Source organism: Notechis scutatus, chromosome 1, assembly GCF_049901735.1.
Source record: "Notechis scutatus isolate UNSWTSFEM ecotype Mainland chromosome 1, rNotScu1.2, whole genome shotgun sequence".
Taxonomy (NCBI): Eukaryota; Metazoa; Chordata; class Lepidosauria; order Squamata; family Elapidae; genus Notechis; species Notechis scutatus.
The window spans coordinates 50,514,310-50,533,597 of record NC_142009.1 but is presented as its reverse complement, the minus strand read 5'-3'; the positions used below and the strand labels follow the sequence as shown (position 1 = coordinate 50,533,597).

Here is a 19,288-nt window from a genome sequence, read left to right as displayed (position 1 = left end):
AAAAACCTACCTATTAAGGAACAGGAATACATAATTGACAAGCTTCCATTTTTTTCATATTAAACCAGGCATATTAAGTTATAAAGCAATTCACAATGCTAAGAAAATATATGAAGCGTTCACAATCCCTAAATGTATTATTAGCACAAACTTGAGTAAGCATAGTAAGGATATAATTAGAGACCAAATATATGCAACATCAACAGTCAAGTTGTATATCTAATAGTCTTGAACTTTTTTAACTTCTGAGATGCAAGGCGTGTAATTATATTTAAAAGTTACAAAAAATGGTACCCAGGATGTTTTTTAAACACCTAAATCACAATAACGAGGCAAACAAGCAATTCAGGTCAAGCAGTGTTGTCCACATTTAATTAGTTGTTTTGCATAAGATACAATACATTAAACTCAACTGAGGAAAGAACTGGTCATTTTTGCACATGATCAATCAAAGGCATTAGCTGTGTGAAACCATGGCATTTTCTTAGGGAGGAAAAGGCATTCAGAATTAATTCATCAAGGCTCAGGATATTTCACATAGACCTCAGAGAATGGAAGAGGCAAGGCCCAAATGCACCACATGTTTGTCATTCCAATTATTTTACAGAAAAGCTTTCATTCCTTGTCAATTTTCAAAGCACCCCTGAAGTTTCCATAGCAAGGCTTTTAAAGAAAGGTTGAAGGATTACATAGATTCAAAGACTCAGTGGGTCTCTAATTCCTTTTTGATCTCTATAACGTATGGATGATCTTTCCCGTGTGCTATCTCCATGATAGCGATTGCCTGCAAAAGGGGGGAAAAATACAATTGATTCCGACAGCCTTGGTTTATGAAATATGCTCGTCAGGGATTCCAAAGAGTCAGAAACCTCTGGCTGGTTTTTGTCCTCTTAAATGTACCCCATTGAAAACAGCCCATTTGATTGTAAGTATCAAACCGTATTCTATACACAGTACCTTTGGTCCTGAGAGATCTCTGAGCTCTTTTGAAAGGCATAGAAAAGCAAAAAGTTAAATGACATTATATCTGCTTTTCTGTTCCAAACTTAAGAGGACTTTTGCCTAGGGCTGTTTCGATCCACATTTGGCCCTGATTATATTAAAAAAAAACACTGTTTTACAAAATGGAGTTTGAGTAGTCAAGAAGAGTGGGTCATGTTCCCTCGGTAACCTAAGTGACCATATAAGTAAAGCTGGCCTTAGTCCACGCTAAGACCCTTGCAATCATTTGTGCCACAATTAGGAGGGAAGTACTTATACTTATAAATTGTGGCAATTTTCTCAGGGTTTTTTTTCCCCTCCTAGGATAAATTAACCACAGTTAAAATATTTCAACAAAGATTTAAGATAATACTTTATTTTATTTTTATTCATTTTCTCTTTTTGTTATTTTTATATATAATTCAAGGCAATAAACATACCTAAAAAGGATTAATAGTTCACCTTGATGATTCCAGTTCCTATTTTCAGTTAATAGGCCCGCCAAAAGTGAACAGGATTAAACTGAAATCATCACAGGTGTAGATTATCATCTACATGGGACTGCTCTTGAAGACCATCTAGAGCAGGGGTGTCAAACTCATGTCATCACGGCCACGTCACATGACATATCGGGACTTTTTCCCTCTTCACTAAACTGGACGGGGTGGGGCCAGCACATGACGCATTTGACACCCCTGATCTAGTGGCTTCAGTTGGTCCAGAATGAAGCACTGCAGGCGGTGATGAGACTGCCTCGGTAGGGCCATATAACACCTCAGCTTCACAAGCTATACTGGTTGACAGTTTGCTTCCAGGTGCAATTCAAGGTGTGGTTGCCCTAGATGGCATAGGGCCTAGTTGTCTCCTGTAAAATCAACCAATCTGGTAGGATTCCTTTGATTAAACAACATTATCTATTGGGACCCCAAAAGTCACTTTCTATGTAGCAGTGCTTTGCCCTCTCAAGATGTGGCTTTTTGCACAGGCCTTTGGCAAGTGTGATTGAAGCACCTTTTTCTTCTTTTTCTTTGTTTCCAGCTGGGTTATTTCTGTCATCTTTATTCCTTGGCTGTTGTTATTATTTCCTTGTTTGTAAATGTTTTTAACAATTGCAAGCCTACCCATAGTCATTAAAAGTCAGGCGGCTTATGCATTTTAATAATGATGATGATAACATTTCTATTACAGATGCTTCCCTGAAATACTTTCAATTGGAAAAGCACAGCCAACTAAAATCAGATATATAACATTTAGAAAAATATTTTGGAGGTAATTCCAGATTAATGGATATAATTAATAATAAAAATTATTTATATACAACAAGGATAGGATACAATTGACAATTTGTCACAAAGCATCTTTCCCAAGGTACTGAATTAATATGTAGGCAATTTAAAATCAGTATGTTATTAGGAGTGATCACAGAATTAGCTAGTGGCAGGAGGATACAAAGAAATTCATGAAGGTGAAATCTCAGGTTAATTCTAAAGCAAATTAGCCATATTGGCAATGGATCAATTTAGGTGGAATCACACAAAGTAACAAAAATCGGGGAATAAACATCCTTCATCCTACATGATTCATCAACTTATTTTAGATGAACTGTCCTCTTGAATTAAGACTGGTGTATAATTGATATAAGCTGCTTTCTGTAGTAGTTGCTTCCATTAACCCTTGTATACTCCAGCTTCCTTTTCATCTTTGCTCTAATTTCTAGAAAGCTTCTATCATTCCTGCCTGGATGGTGACCCACTAGAAGGCATTCCAGCAATTGTCCCCACAGAAGCAAAACGAGTCCCCCAAAATGAAAAAATGGAAGCAAAATCTGTGTCTCTACATCTACTGCTCGCACACACATCCCTCCTCCCCAACACATGGTTTTTTGTGAAGCCACAGACAAAAAAAATATTTTGACTACCATATGCACTAACATTCAAACTAGCTGCTGAAATGCAATCTGCTTGGTGCCACATGTCAGCTTTGACCACGGCCAAGAACATTCAGTTTTTGAACAGCTTCTGACTATACACAAAAGCATGAAAACTCAGAACAACTTTTCAGTGAGGGACCTTGTTGGAAAACCCACATGCGTTAATTAAACTCAGCTCTCTCTTTCTACTACCTGAACTGAACAGTTGAGCAACAACAAGAAATACACTTGGGAAATATTTAGAATCATTTATTTTAAAAATAATTATTTTGATTTGAGGGACATCTTTTATTTTACTATTTTGGTGGCAGGCAAAAGTTGAATGTATGATCCTATATACATTTAATAGGGAATAAATCCCATTAAAATCAAGGAGGCTAACTTCCAAGTAGGAATTCACAACAAAGAACATTATAATACAAAGCCCTTTGGAATGAACAGATATTCCTAAGCAAAACATTTCTATGTGACGACATGAAGGTTCAAATTAAACTAACACCAATATTCTGCAAAGACAAGAAGTGTACCTTTTTGAGAGCCTTAACACCAGCTGATCTGTTTTCCAAGCCCATATAAAGTCTTCCCAGCTTCAGCCACATGGATGCCACATTGAGGGAGTAAGAAGGATAGTGCTTACTGCAAAATATAAACACACATTTGCTTATAAAGGAGTGTGATTTAAGATACCCAAGAGGTATCTATCACAGTCCTGCCTTAACTTAACCATGAAGATTTGTTTTAGAGACAGTGGATGTTTCACAGTATTCTCATGGAAGGAACTTTAGTCAACTGATGTTCAATAGATTAAGATTTTTTTTTAACATTTTTGTACAGATAGTCATTCAGGGAGGAGGCAATGCAAGAGCTAAAGTATTAGTACACCAGACCCTTGGTGGTTTTTAGCCAGCCTAAACCAGCTTAGGAAATTAGGCTCCAAGCCCATAAAAGCTAGGCAAGGATCAGGGGTGATAAATCTGATTTTGGCCCCAGGGGAAGAGTGTGTTCTTGTGCTTTCCCTATCACCACTCCCCACCAGCTGATCTATGACTTCACACTGGCATCTGATTCAAAGGGAAAGAGTCCCAGCTGGGGGGAAATTATGCTCTAAGATAATAATTTATCAAGGAACCTACTGATTGCTGGCTCATGCACCCATATATACAATCCTGAGGTTTACAAGGCTGGCGGGTGATGCTTCTCTGTCAATAGGCTACAAAATGTAGCCTTTTTAGAACAATCTTGTTTATAGCCTTAAAACTAAAATACCTAAGAAGCGACCAGCCCTGTAGAAATCTGCCATTTCAAAGAAATACTGGTTCTTCCCATACAGAAGGTGAGCTGGTTCTCTAGATTTTGGACAGGGATTCCCACAACCCTTTCTTTTGTTTATGATGGCTGCAAACTATGATAGCTGTATTCCAAAGCACCAGGAGGCAATCGGACTGCCTATCTGTGTGATACAGAAGTGCCCATATACCTCAGTGGCTCTTTAAAATCTAAGCCAATGAAATCTTTTTCCAAACCAAATGCCTCGAGAAGCCTACTGAAGTACCTCTTGTAGGCCAGAACTCTGCCACAAGAACCTGCCTTCCTCTTCTCCTAAAACTCTGCTGAACTATGTCAATTCCTGACTTGAGCAAAATAGAAAACCAACCAGTTACAGTAGCAATGCTGGAGGGGAGCAAGAGGAACAGGCATACTGGGGAGAAAAATGTTGGGAACATAGGATCAAAGAAAGCTGCCTTATATGAAGACAGGCCATTGGACCCTGTAACTGTGTCTCGATATTACAGTATGGCAACAATTCAGTTCCTACAACATTTCCAGCCATAACTAGAAATGCTGACAAATGAACCCATGATCTTTTCCATGTAAAGCTGTATATGAGTTATTGTCCTCCTCATGAAGGATATATTGGGTAGGAAAATCTCCCAGATCGATGACTTATATGGTGCTTAAGGTCAAAACACATAGCTATCCTAGCATTCTGTTTTCTGGGCAAAATCTGCTTCATATATTGTGACATCAAAATAGATCCATGAATGTTCTTAATTTCATGACTCCTTAGGTATGAAAGCAAGCGGTCAGAATACCAACCAATCATAAACACAACATGAGACACTGGGAAGATTGGCTAGCAGAAGAGAACCAGGAACATAAAATTTGAGACCTCTAATGATAGAAGAGGTCAGAGATCCAAAAAAATATTTTTATCATAGAGCCTACCACTTGATGGGCCTTAGAGATAGGGTGCTTTATAAAATTTCAGTCACACTGGGATTGTTTATAGTTCTCTTCCTATCTTACTGGTTTTTTCTCTAGAACTTTTCATCTAATCTTCCAGAGAAATTTGTTTTATGTATATATATGTATGTTATTCAGCTTTGTTCGGGTATTTTCCCATGTCATTATAGTTGTGCTTTTAAAGTTGTAGCAACGTTTCGGCAGAATCTCATCTGCCATCATCAGGCTTCTGTATTGTGTTCGTCTGTGAGTCAGACTTTTACAGTTGTTTCAGTTTTAAATTTGGGGCTAGCCTACTGCTGTGCCAGAATGTTTTTTTCTTCATCCTGATTGGTTGGGAGTCTTGGTCTGTGTTTATTGGTCTTGGAGATTGCTGTGTTCTGCTTGATTGGTGTTTCTAATATCTTCTGTCTGTTTTGTGGCTTTTTTGTGTCTTGATTGGCTGGCAACATTGTGTTACTTTATTGGAGGCCTTTAGTGCAGCTTGGCTCCGAGTAAACAGACGGCTATCATTTGTTAGGAAGCTAGGTTTCATCTGGGTGCCTGGTTGGGGTGTGTTTGAGCTGGAGGTATCAGGGGGGATCTGTTTGTGCCCAGGTGTTTGCCTGGCTAGTGGTGTGGAGATTTTTTTGTTTGTGAGTGCAGGCTTCCAAATGATTGACAGTCTGGTGGAATCATCTCTTCTATTCATGCTTTCAGGTCTTCTTTCAATCTCTATGGCTTCTCTGATGATTCTGTGGTTGGGGTTTTCTATAGTGGCTAGGGTTTTGGTGCCATTGAAGTTGATGCTATGACCTGTGGCTTTCATGTGTTGGACTAGTGAAGAAGTGTGTTCCAGCTTTTTTACTGCATTTTTGTGTTCATCCAGGTGGGTACTTATTCTTCTATTGGTCTGTCCAATGTATGTGGCCGGGCATGATGCACAGGGGACTTCGTATATGCCTTGGTTTTCCAGGTCAATTTTGTCTTTGGGGTTTCTAAGGATGGCTGCTATTTTTCTGTCTGTTTTGAAGGCAGTCTTGATGTGATGCCTGTGTAGTATATTACTGATTTTGTCTGTAGTACCTCTTATGAACACAGCAAACTCCAAGACCAATAAACACAGACCAAGACTCCCAACCAATCAAGATGAAGAAAAAAAACATTCTGGCACAGCAGTAGGCTAGCCCCAAATTTAAAACTGAAACAACTGTAAAAGTCTGACTCACAGATGAACACAATACAGAAGCCTGATGATGGCAGATGAGATTCTGCCGAAACATTGCTACAACTTTAAAAGCACAACTATAATGACGTGGGAAAATACCCGAACAAAGCTGAATAACATACATGTAAGTACCCGCGAAAACTTAAGAATATATATATATATATATATATATATATATATATATATATATATATATATATATATATATATATATATATATATATATATATATATATTTAAACATCAATGTAAAGTAATTAAAAGTTGTTGCCTCAAGAAAATTGTCACCAAAAGCAGGCTCGTGTTGTTTCAAGTAATTGTTTTAGGTAATTTTATATTGGACACCAAAATACTTAGGAATGTAAACAGTGTGTTTAGTTAGATGTATTTCTTTACAGATATTTCAAACTACTATATTGTACAAATTGCAAGAAGAAAAGTCAGATACCTATATGGCTTAATAATCTTCTGCCCATAGCGCAAAGCACCTTCCCAGTCTTGTATGTACAGACAAACTCCCATGGCCTGGTACATCATATGCAACATGTAAACATTACTCTCTGCAAACACAGAACCCAACTTGTCCAGACTGAGCTCACAAATCTCCTGCAGTTCACCTGGGGGTAAGCCAAGAGTTAAGGTACATGACAAATAAAAACTATATTTTCCAGGTTAGGTTTCTGAATATTATGTCCCATCATTACCGCCTCAACTGAAACTACAACCTACTTGCTTTTTGTTCTTACAGACTAGAATTTAAGGAGATATTCATTGTAAATATGTAGCCTCCTAGTTAGGATTTTCTCTGAACGCCTAGAGTAGAGGAATTATAGTAATGATGGCTTCATATGACATTTGGCCTTTGAGGTGCTGCATAGTTTCAGCTCATCTTTGCATGTTGTTTAAAACCTACACAAAACAACATGAGGCTGATAGTAGATCAACAGTAGAATTTCAATGATACCAAATATTTTTTCTCTTGCTTGTTTTCATTCCAGGAAGATGGAGCATGCTTTCAATAAGGATGGATGGAAACAACACTCTATTTCCAATCCACCTCAGTCTGATGTCTTATGACAGCCTCATCCTGTTTCCAATGCTGATCTGTAGGGTGTTTTTTTTAGATTGTATGAACATCAATGAACATTTTCACCACTTATTCATAATACACCTCATATATTAGTTTAAATGTTCAAATTATGGTTCCAATAGGCATTGTGTGTGTGTGTGTGTGTGTGTGTGTGTGTGTGTGTGTGTATGTCTGTCTGACTCACAGACGAACACAATACAGAAGCCTGATGATGGCAGATGAGATTCTGGCGAAATGTTGCTACAACTTTAAAAACACAACTATAATGACGTGGGAAAATACCCGAACAAAGCTGAATACCATATATACATACATACATACATACATACATACATACATACATACATACATACACTTTTTGAGCTGAGAAATACATTACAGAACAACAACTGTTTTCTAATCTGTACCTTAGTCCAGGAACCATGAATTAGGATGGCTTAACAATGCAGTTCAAATAAAATTCTTTAAAAGTTTCTATTTGAGAGCTGCAACCCAAATTTTTGGAAAATCATTTTTTGGATATGCCTCAACAAGTGAGATGGCTAAATTGAACTGAAATTTCAGCTTTGCAGAAATGGACACAAGAAAGATAACATCAAAGGATATATTTGTAATGTTTGGCCCTCCTGAATTCCTCGATCACATTTCTGGCATATCTGATCATATCTCGCACAGCCTCCGTTGACAGAGGCTCATTCAGTTTACGGATTTCCAGTTTATCTTTGTCCTGAGGGAAAATTTATAAGAAAGTTACAAAGGCTATTCCAAAAACAAAAAGCAGATCCACAGGCAAACTGCAGTAACTAAAACCGATCAAAATGCGTAAGGCATCTTAAAACTTGGTTCCTTCTGGATATACTGGCTAATTTCTATCAAACTCAAAGCCATGGGCTAGCTACTGTGATCGTGAGGAGATCTGGAAGGCCCTAGATTACAGAAGACTGACAAAGAAGGAAGTTAAAATTAATTCAATTTCAAAATGAGATCTGACTTAGAAGGCTACAATTCCATCTATAAGACAAAAGTTACTAAGAAAGTAAGAGAGCGGTTTCTTGTTTTAATTCATAAATCCCCCCATGGCTGGGGATGAGGGATCTATGACCCTTCTACCCTTGGCTTCTGACCATTTCACCTAACTGATCTGAATTATGGAATGTTTTTGGAAAAGAGCATTGCATGGTAATAGAAATAAGTGCTGTGGTTAAGATACAATAGGAAGGGAAGCAGACAAACATGAAATGGAAACTTAACCTGGGTTTCAATCTCTCCTTAGTTCTAAATGACCTCAAAAATCCCAAGTTTGTTTGGGGGTCTCAAGTACTGCAGGCACTATCAAAATGCTATATATTATAAGAATAATGTTATGATCTGAGTCAGTCTAACAATCTAAGTAATAAAGCATATCATTAAATGGTTAAATTGGCTTACCTTTTCTTTAGTAAAACATTCCCTGCAATCACAGGTAAAGAAATAGGAATCTTTTAATCGATCATTCCTATCTTCTGTTGGATACAATAAGTCAATGTAACTGGTAAAAATCTGAGAAAAGTAAAATGATAATTGTCTAACAGCACACAGCACACACAGATTTTAATATAGTCCACCTTACACTAGACCTGTTGTACATACTATGCATATGAAACTCCAATGACAATTATTTTTCAAAACTTCAGGATACAGTAAGCTTCCTTCCAATGTATGTTTCTCCCTTCATGTAAATAAGTAAATAAACAAAAAGAGTCAATAGACCCAAGAAAATAATAATTCCTAATTAGAGGTTGTTACCAGATTAAAAGACATAAGAAGAGCCAGATTGTCCAGTTTAATACAGTGATTAAGGTGCTGGCCTAAAAAACAGGAGACTATGAGTTCTAGTCCCACTTTAGGCATGAAAGCTGGCTGGGTGACTTTGGGCCAGTCCTTCTCTCAGCCCAATCTTTACTCACAGGATTGTTGTGGGGAAAATAGGAGGAAGAATGAGTATTAGGCATGTTTGCTGCCTTGAGTTACTTAAAAAATAATAAAGGTTGAATAAAAATCTAATAAATATAAACAAACAAACAAACCCCAGGAATGCATGCTATACTAAGCAGTCCCAACTTGATTCTTTAGAATTATAGAATAACAGAGTTGGAAGGGACTTTAGAGATCTTCTAGTCCAATCCCCTGCTTAGGCAGGAAACCCTACACCACTTCAGACAAATGGTTATTCAATCTCTTCTTAAAAACTTCCAGTGTTGGAGTATTTACAACTTCTTGAGGCAATTTCTTCCACTGATTAACTGTTCTAACTATTAGGAAATTTCTCCTAAGTTCTAAGTTGCTTCTCTCCTTGATTAGTTTCCACCCATTTCTTCTTGTCCCACCCTCAGGTGCTTTGGAGAATAGCTTGGCTCCCTCTTCTTTGTGGCAGCCCCTGAAATACTGGAACACAGCTGTCATGTTATCCCTAGTCCTTCTTTTCATCAAACTAGACATACCCAGTCCCAGCAAACATTTTTTATATTTTTAGCCTCCAGTCCCCTAATCATCTTTGTTGCTCTTCTCTGTACTCTTTCTAGAGTCTCAACATCTTTTTTTACATTGTGATTACCAAAACTGAATGCAATATTCCAAGTGTGGCCTTACCGAGGCATTATAAAGTGGTATTAACACTTCACATGATCTTGATTCTATCCCTCTGTTTATGCAGCCTAGAACTGTGTTGGCTTTTTTGGCAGCTGCAGCACATTGCTGGCTCATATTTAAATGATTGTCCACTAGGATGCCAAGCTCCCTCTCAGTTACTACTGTTGAGCAAGGTACCACATATACTGTATCTGTGTATTTTGTTTTTCTTGCCTAAATGTAGAACCTTATTTTTTTTCAGCGCCCAATGTTCAAGTCTGTCAAGATCCTTCTGTATCTTAAGCCTATCTTCTGGAGTATTGGCTATTCCTGCTATCTTGGTGTCATCTGCAAATTTGATGAGTTACCCCTCTATCCTCTCATCCAAATCATTGAATAAATAAATGTTTAAATAAATAGCATTGGTAGAACATACTTTGGGGCACTGCATTATAGAAGGATCAAATCAAATCACCACCAAAAACCATTCGTGGACAAATACAGCCAAACAAGTGAAAGTTGCACATCTTAATTTTAGCCTTCTCTTTTTTTTCTTCAGTTCCTTCCATATATAAAATAGCATGTCAGGGTCTTATACTTATTTCTATTATCATAGATAGTTATAAAGTACCTATATTTTTTCTAAAAGTTTCATAATAAAAAATACATTCACATATAAGAAAAACAAAATTAAAATGACCTTAGTCCCATTTTGAATCTCTCACCTAAAATTAAATATGATAAAACCAAAGAAAGAAAGCAAAATATCTAATTGTTCCAACACAGATGCAAATCGTTCATTCTATCTGTTCTTCTTCGTGTCCTTCACTTTCTCACAGCATGCTTAAGGCAATGATGTTGGTTAACAATTGCTTGTTTTTATTCTACAGCAAGTGCCTTTCAATTGCTTTTTCCAGACACAAAACGTGAAAGCCAATTTAAACATGCATGCTCCCCTTCCTCACACACAGTGGGGATTTTTTTTGACAGGTTTATCATGCAATAATCACATTGAACCAGAAGATGGAGGCATAGGCCATACCACCAAAGATTAATGAGTTAGAGTTTAACTCTACTTAAGATTCTTTTCCAGAAGTTCAATTAACATTCTCTCCATTTGGCCTGTTAAAACTTTTCCTCTATGGCCCTTTTGTTTCCAAAACAAATATAAGGCATCTAAGGAAATCAGAGTTTTTCTGAATAACCCCATAGTAGTCAGGAATGCAGTAAAAAAGGTTCCAGCACCATTGCTATGGCAAACTCAGATGAGAGTGAATATGCAGGAAGTGAGAAGTTACACTCCTAAAATGCTCCTTCACTATGAGAAGATGCCTATTTGTCTATTTATCTTGTTATTTTTCTGTTCTTTAGATTTAGGTGCTTGAATTAGCATACAGTCCCAGTTTTGCAGCAATAAAATTTTGAAAGCATCTTAGAGTGCTGGAGAGCAACTGTATGCCCGCTTAATTACATATTCTTTGCTAATGAATCCAGCAACTTCACAATGTCTTCTCTTGGTTAAATTGCACTTAGCCAAAATGTCCCACTCCTAGCAGTGCTATTCAGTCATACTGAAGATTTGAGACAAAAGTACAGTTTTTTAAATTTAAGATTCAGGGAGAGAAGTGGGAGAAATAACTGGGATTACCATTTTAGGCAGCACACTGAAAAGAACCACAGTCAATCAAATCCCCGAAGATAAAGATGGAACTACAATCATCTATATGGAAGGAAGCATGCAGTGGGGTACCCAAGGGTTCTATCTTACACCCAGTATTGTTCAGCATAAACAGTTTAGATGAGACAATAAAAGGGGAATTCATCAAATTTGCAGACAACACCAAGCTGGAGGGAATAAACAACACATGAGAAGATAGGCTCAAGATCCACAAGGATCTTGACAGACTTGAATACTGGGCCCTATCCAACAAAATGCAATTCAGTTACAAGAAAAGTAAGATTTTACACTTAGGCAAGAAAAACCAAATGCATAGATATAGAACAGGTGATGCTTGGGTTACCAGTACCGTGTTTCTCACATAATAAGGCCGGGCCTTATTTTTTTTTGACCCCCGAAAAAACGGCTAGGACGTCTTTTCGGGGGTGACTTAATTCTCCCCCCTTGCATCCTCGGGTGGGTGGGCGGGCGGCGACAGCTTGGATATTCGGGAGACCTTCGGGTTCGGGCCACCGTTGCTTTCCCTTCTCCCTTGCTGCCGCGGCGTTTGGCGCAGCCACGTGCGGCCAGTCAGGGCTCCTCCCTGCAACCGGAGCCCTGAGGAGACACTTGGCTTCAGGCGCTCCCGTCTTCCCTTTGCTTTGAAGGTAAAGCGAATTATTTTACAAAGCCTCCCCTGCCCGAGAGGGCAGCCCAGCCACGTGGGAGGCTAATCTCCCGGGGCCTCTTCCGTTCCTCCCCGACCTCCCTACGCTGCGCGCCTCTGACGCGCCGCTCCCTTCAGCCCAGCGAGCTCTTCCACCGCAGCGGGCGGCTGCGGAGCAGCAGCAGCGGGTCTGAGCCGCTCGCAGCGGAAACAGCCACCACCCGTAGCCCGACGCGGGGAGAACGAGCGAGGTTAGCGCCCGCCAGCCCGGGCGAGATTTGGGAACGAGGGGCAGGAGGAGGCACGCACACACCCGCGGCTCACTTTCCCAGCTTTGCCCAGCCCTTACGGCTCTGGCGCGGCCCTGGCGGGCAGCGAGCGCCTCCCCGCCGGACCCTCCGCTCATCCTGCCAGGGCCGCGCCAGAGCCGTAAGGGCTGGGCAAAGCTGGGAAAGTGAGCCGCGGGTGTGCGTGCCTCCTCCTGCCCCTCGTTCCCAAATCTTGCCCGGGCTGGCGGGCGCTAACCTCGCTCGTTCTCCCGCGTCGGGCTACGGGTGGTGGCTGTTTCGCCACTGCGAGCGGCTCAGACCCGCTGCTGCTGCTCCGCAGCCGCCCGCTGCGGTGGAAGAACTCACTGGGCTGAAGGGAGCGGGCGCGTAAGAGGCGCGCAGCGTAGGGAGGTCGGGAGGAACGGAAGAGGCCCCAGGAGATTAGCCTCCCACGGTTGGGCTGCCCTCTCGGGCAGGGGAGGCTTTGTAAAATAATTCACTTTACCTTCGAAAGCAAAGGGAAGACGGAGCGCCTGAAGCCAAGTGTCTCCTCAGGGCTCCGGTTGCAGGGAGGAGCCCTGACTGGCCGCGCCAAACGCCACGGCAGCAAGGGAGAAGGGGCAGCAAGGGAGAAGGGAGAAGCAACGGTGGAAGGTCTCCTGATATGAAGTGCCCCACCAACGCAGGCAGCACCATATCCGGGCATGCAACAAAAGTACTTACTAACGGCAAGGCCCCCCCCGCTCTCCCCCCCCATTTCGCATGTTTAATATGGGGCTTAATTTGGGGGGAGGGGCTTAATTTGATTTTATGCCAATAAAACATGGTGGGGCTTCCTATTGGTGGAGGCCGTATTGTTGGAGAAACACGGTAGTAACCAATAGGAGTCCTAGTGAACAACCACCTAAGTATGATCCAGCAGTGTGCTGTAGCTGCCAAAAGTCAATGCAGTTCTAGGTTGCACCAATAGAGGGATAATATCAAGATCATGTCAAGTGTTAATACCATTATATACTGCAGTGGTCCCCAACCTTTTTTATGCCGCGGCCCGGTACCGGCATCAGCTGGGTGCCGCGGCCCGGTACCGGCATCAGCTGGGCGCCACCATCTTGTTTTGATGAAAAAGTGCTTCCGGTGAGCTCACCGGAAGCACTTTTTCATCAAAACAAGATGGCGGCGCCCAGCGCTTCCAGTGAGCTTTTCCGGGTAGAAAGGGCTTTCTACCCGGAAAAGCTCACCGGAAGCACTTTTTCATCAAAACAAGATGGCGGCGGCCAGCAAACCAGCAGCCCAGTAGGATTTGTTCCACGGACCGGTACCGGTCCGCGGACCGGTGGTTGGGGACCCCTGATATACTGCACTGGTAAGACCGCACTTGGAATATTGTGTCCAGTTTTGGTCAGTGTGATACAAAAAAGATGTTGAGACTCTAGAAAGAGTAAAGAGAAAAGCCACAAAGTTGATTAGGGGATTGGAGGCTAAAACATATAATGAACAGTTGTAGGAACTGGGTATCATTAGTCTAATGAAGAGAAGGACCAGGAATGACATGATGGCAGCAGTGGTGGTATTTGACCAGTTCTGCCCGATTCTGGCAAGCTGGTAGGAGCGATGAACAGCAAAGACCGAATCGGTTCTCTCTGCCACTTTGCTGTTGGGCCTGCCTGGGCTCCCATACTCACTTTTATCCGCTGAATTTGAAGCGCAGCTGCTTTGCGCAGCACAGAATAGTGCTGCGTGGCAGCTGCTGAAGCGACCGGGATCGTGCACGCTTGCAGGGGGTGAGTTAGAACGCCTCTGCGCCTGCGCAGAGCACATTTGGCGCGCGCGTGCACACAAAGTGTGTGCACTCGCGCAAAGCGCCCCCACCAAGCCACGCCCACTGAACCAGTGGCAACAATATTTGAATCCCACCACTGGATAACAGTCTTCCCATATCTAACGGGTAGTCACAGAGAAGAAGGGGGGCAATCTATTCTCCAAAGCACCTGTGGGTAGGATAAAAAGTAATAGATGGAAGTGATCGAACCTAGAACCTAGGAGTGATCGAACCTAAAACCAAGGAAATATTTCCTGTCAATGAGAAAAATTAATAAGTGGGAATGCTTGCTTGCAGAAGTTGTGGGTGCTCCATTACTGGAGGTTTTTAAGAAGACATTGGATAACCATTCGTCTGAAAAGGTATAGGATCCCCCGCTTGGGCAAGGGGCTGGATTAGAACAAGGCTCTTCAAACTTGGCAAGTTTAAGACTTGTGGACTTCAACTCCCAGAATTCCTGAGATAACATGACTGGAGGAGGAATTCTGGGAGTTGAAGTCCACAAGTCTTAACGCTGTCAAGTTTGAAGCCCCCTGGATTAGAAGGTCCCTTTCAGCTCTGATGTTCTTTTTTTGTATTCCATTTCTCAAAATGTAGAGTCACTCTCTTCCAGTCACTCTCTTAGAGTCACTCTCTTAAAACTAGAAACCAGATTAAGCAAATGAGATACCATAAACTTGATATTACTTATTTCAGCAATATTGCATAAACAAAACATTTGGCCTTTCCCTGTGCAAACATATGCAACATATTTGTTATACATTCTTGTATAACGTATTTGTTACACAAGCACATAAAAATTGCACATACCTCATCGCCTGTTTCAATCTCTTGAACTGCTCTGACTTCGGCCACTGTCCCTTTATAGGTAACAATCACATTGGGGCAACAACTGTGGTTCATAAGTGCCACACTGAGAAAAACAGGATTTTTTTAAAAATAAGCAAAATGAAGTTTGTATACATGTAGTTAAAGGAATTAAAATCACAAGTTATTTTAAAGAAACGGAGTTCAGTGTGTGTTAACTTTCTCACTGAAGCAACTGTACTATAGTACTTTCACTGTGCCTGGTTTGAGGTGGGGTGGTGAATTTGCAAACCTTTCTATACAGGTTGTTGTTTGACTTACAATAGTTCATTTATTGACCATTCAAAGTTATAATGGCACTGAAAAAAGTGGCTTATGACCATTTTTCACAGTTACAACCTTTGAATCATCCCAAAGATCATGTGATCAAAATTCAGAAGCTTGGAAACTGGTCCATACTTATATCCGTTGCTGTGTCCAGCAAAGTCAATGGGGAAGCCAGGTTCACTAAACAACTGTGTTACTAACTATATAAAATCCAGTGATTCACTTAACAACTATAGCAAGAAAGGTCATAAAATGGGGCAAAATGTTTCACTTAAAAACAGAAATTTTGGGCTCAATTGTGGTCATAAGTCATATCCAAGTGTTAATATATTACAGAAATGATTATTCTATAGCAACACCTTCTGTAGCTAAATATCAGTATAAGTCATAACAGACTCGATCATAGTTGAACCACAGGTCCCACATTCCAACTCCCAAAGGACAATGTTGATTTCATTGTTTCAAGACATGAAGATCAATGCCCCATTGGTGTACATGATGACCTTCAAGGTTCTTTTTGCCAAGTCATTAATTTGTAGTCTCCTTCATGGTCTATGTCCTGCTCTTCCTTCCTGCAAATTGCTAAAAACTGAGAAACAACGAAGTCATGTGACCAGTGACGGGATTCAAATTTTTTACTACTGGTTTTGTGGGCGTGGCTTGGTGGGCATGGCAGGGGAAAGATACTGTAAAATATCCAGTCAGAGGTGGTATTTGCCAGTTCTCTGAACTACTCAAAATTTCCACTAACGGTTCTCCAGAACTGGCCAGAACCTGCTGAATACCACTTCTGCATGTGACCACATTTGGGCATTTGGCAACTGGCTCACTTTTATGACCAAATGCAGCATCCTGTGGTCAGACAATCATGATTTGCTACTTTTTTTTGTTGGTTTCCAGTAGTTTTGGCCAGTTTCCAGCAAAAAAAAAAAACATTCAGAATAATGGGTTCACTTAATGACTGTGCCATTCCATTAACATTTGCATGACTCACTTAAACACTACTGAAAAAATGTAAAAACAAAACAAAACACAGGACCTCAACTTACAACCCCAATGACATATAGTCAGGTTTCCAGTCCCAACTGCATATCCCAAGCACCAATAAGTAGTTCAAGAATATCTAGCCTGAACCTCAACACTATCTAAGCTAAGCAAGTAAAAGGGGAGGCACATTCCATTTTCTCCATGGGTCAGTTGGCCAACTGGAACTCTTCTCTGTTTCTTTTTGATATTTCAGCATCTTCATTTTCTATGAGGATTTTAACTAGAGAGGCCAGAGGCTTTGGCGAATCCTTGTGCATGCAATATTTTTGTTTTGCCTTTGAAGTGTTTGATGCTCCATTTGCATCTATTCACAAGTTTAAAGGCTGGGTTCTCAGAAGTCCAAAGAAATTGAATGTTATGTCTTTACTTCACAGCTTTCTCTCATTATAGGTAGATTACTACCATAAAAGATTGTAATATACCATATGAGACTATTAAATCTATTACAGTTTATATCAGGTTTTTGTAAACTGAGTCTCTCTGAGTTCTTCTGATTCCCAAACTTTGGCCATTCTCTCAAGCGAAGGTCTCTGGAGGAGCTCTTGCCAGTGGAAGTAGACAATACTAAGTTAGAGAAGTAAGTTATTTTACTTTGCCTAACCTAACCTAATGCAAGTTCTTCTGTTCAGCAGTCATTCCTAAGGCAGAAGCAGAGATGCTACCTAGAAAATCAGCCGCTTGGGTTGAACATGGAGTAGTTGAAAATGGTGTCTGAAGTACACGTTGGAATAAGGACTTCTGGTTCAAGTCTGTAAACAAGCTAGAGATCTTTTTAACATTTGTTATTAGAAATAACATTAATTCGTGGGGGGAAATAATACAGTACTACTCAAATGCTTACTCGGGAAATATTGCTGATCCCAAATGTGAAAGTTCTTCATCTTCAATTGTGAAGCCATTGCAGTTAACCTGAGAGAAGGGGGAAGACAGAAGCACTCAGATCTTAGAAATTAAAAAAATAATAATCCACTGGCTTACTTAACTCTGCGTGATAGTTGACCCCATTCATCTGTACCATGCTGATTAATCTGATTATAACACTGCTTATTCTTAATTAAGTCTTGCTGTTGAACTACCAGGATTACATAAGGGAGCTTATGCAAAGTTTATAATCTAATTTTGCCTGAAAAATTAGAACTGCATGGCCTAGCTGGGGCAGAAGGACCAAACCACACAAATACCATAAAAGATGGAAGGCTGGGAGGATTTTTTTTTAAAAAAAATCTCATTCATTCATTCATTCATTCATAACATTTAAATCTAAAAAAATAGAATCTGAAATGATAACAGTCCAGAAAAACATGAAAGTAAGCTATTCCTACTTTAAATTGCTTAACAAATAATAAAAGTATATTTTATTTCTTTGGGGAAAGTAATTCAGTCTTAAAACAACTCCTCATTTAAACATGTAGCATTTTATCCCAAAATTCCCCAGCAGAATTCCTTGAAACATAACATGTAACACAGGGGTGTCAAACTCATGTCGTAAACAAATAATTCCCTCGACCCTGTCCAACTATTTACAAAGTCTGCATTACTATTACTATTAATCTTCTCATCGCTCCTTATCATCCATCCCCTCCCACTTGTGACTGAATGACTGTAACCTTGTTGCTTGTATCCTTACATTTTTATTGATTGTTTCCTAGTATAATTTGATTGCTTATTGTACCCTATGACTATCATTAAGGGTTGTACCTTATGATTCTTACTCTTGATGAATGTATCTTTTCTTTTATGTACACTGAGAGCATTTGCACCAAGACAAATTCCTTGTGTGTCCAATCACACTTGGCCAATAAAGAATTCTATTCTATTCTATTCTATTCTATTCTATTCTATTCTATTCTATTCTATTCTATTCTATTCTATTCTATTCTATTCATGGTGTCATCATGTGACATATCATGATTTTCCCCCCTTTGCTAAATCGTATCTTTGCAATATTGAAGAATCAGTGCAGCCATAGTCCACACTGAAGGACTGCCAAGAAACAATTGCAGAAATTACAACAGAGTTTTGTACCTATACAATCATACTTCCTGTGCCATTGGGGATCCACAACCCCCTTTTATCTTCAACCACCTTACCTGTCCAAAAAGTACCTCCAGAGCTTGATTGTCAGGGTAGTCTATGTGCTTCGAATAAAAGTGGTGAAGAGCAGAGATATCATTTTGAATCAGCTCCTTCTTTTCATTGTCAAGCTTATCAAGATCTATGAAGGAAAGGACATTTTTTAAATATTATAATGATCACTTGTTGTCAACAGTAAACTCATGCTCCAGATATTATACAGTCTATGGAAAGAACATGTACTGTTCTTTTACTGCAATGGACAATGTTATTCCAATCTTTCCCTTGTCCAGGATTTGTGAACATGAGTAATTATCAGCAAAAATGTAATATCCAGGACATTTTAATTCTATATGTGAGTGTGTGTGTGCATGTACCTTTGAATCAGTTTCAACTCCTAATGAACACCTAGACAAGTTTTCTTAGCAAGATTTCAGAAATGGTCTACAGCTGCATTAGGGACATGGTGGCTCAGTGGCTAAGACCCTGAGCTTGTCAATCAGAAAGGTCAGCATTCGGCAGTTCGAATCCCTAGCACCGCATAATGGAGTGAGCTCCTGTTA

The 19,288-nt window shown here is 40.1% G+C and overlaps 1 protein-coding gene across 1 annotated transcript in view; it reads right to left on the bottom strand.

The window, feature by feature from the left end:
* Positions 1-344: 344 nt before the first annotated feature.
* The window catches only part of SMYD2 (SET and MYND domain containing 2), a 36,942-nt gene continuing 17,998 nt past the window's right edge, over positions 345-19,288 (bottom strand). Inside the window, exons 5-12 of the mRNA XM_026682768.2 lie at positions 18,743-18,867; positions 17,494-17,561; positions 15,282-15,384; positions 8,881-8,991; positions 8,059-8,179; positions 6,811-6,985; positions 3,439-3,547; positions 345-784 (exon numbers count right to left, since the gene is read on the bottom strand). Of these exons, the coding sequence (XP_026538553.1) occupies positions 704-784; positions 3,439-3,547; positions 6,811-6,985; positions 8,059-8,179; positions 8,881-8,991; positions 15,282-15,384; positions 17,494-17,561; positions 18,743-18,867 (893 nt within the window). The 3' untranslated portion in view covers positions 345-703. The remainder of the gene's footprint in view (positions 785-3,438; positions 3,548-6,810; positions 6,986-8,058; positions 8,180-8,880; positions 8,992-15,281; positions 15,385-17,493; positions 17,562-18,742; positions 18,868-19,288) is intronic.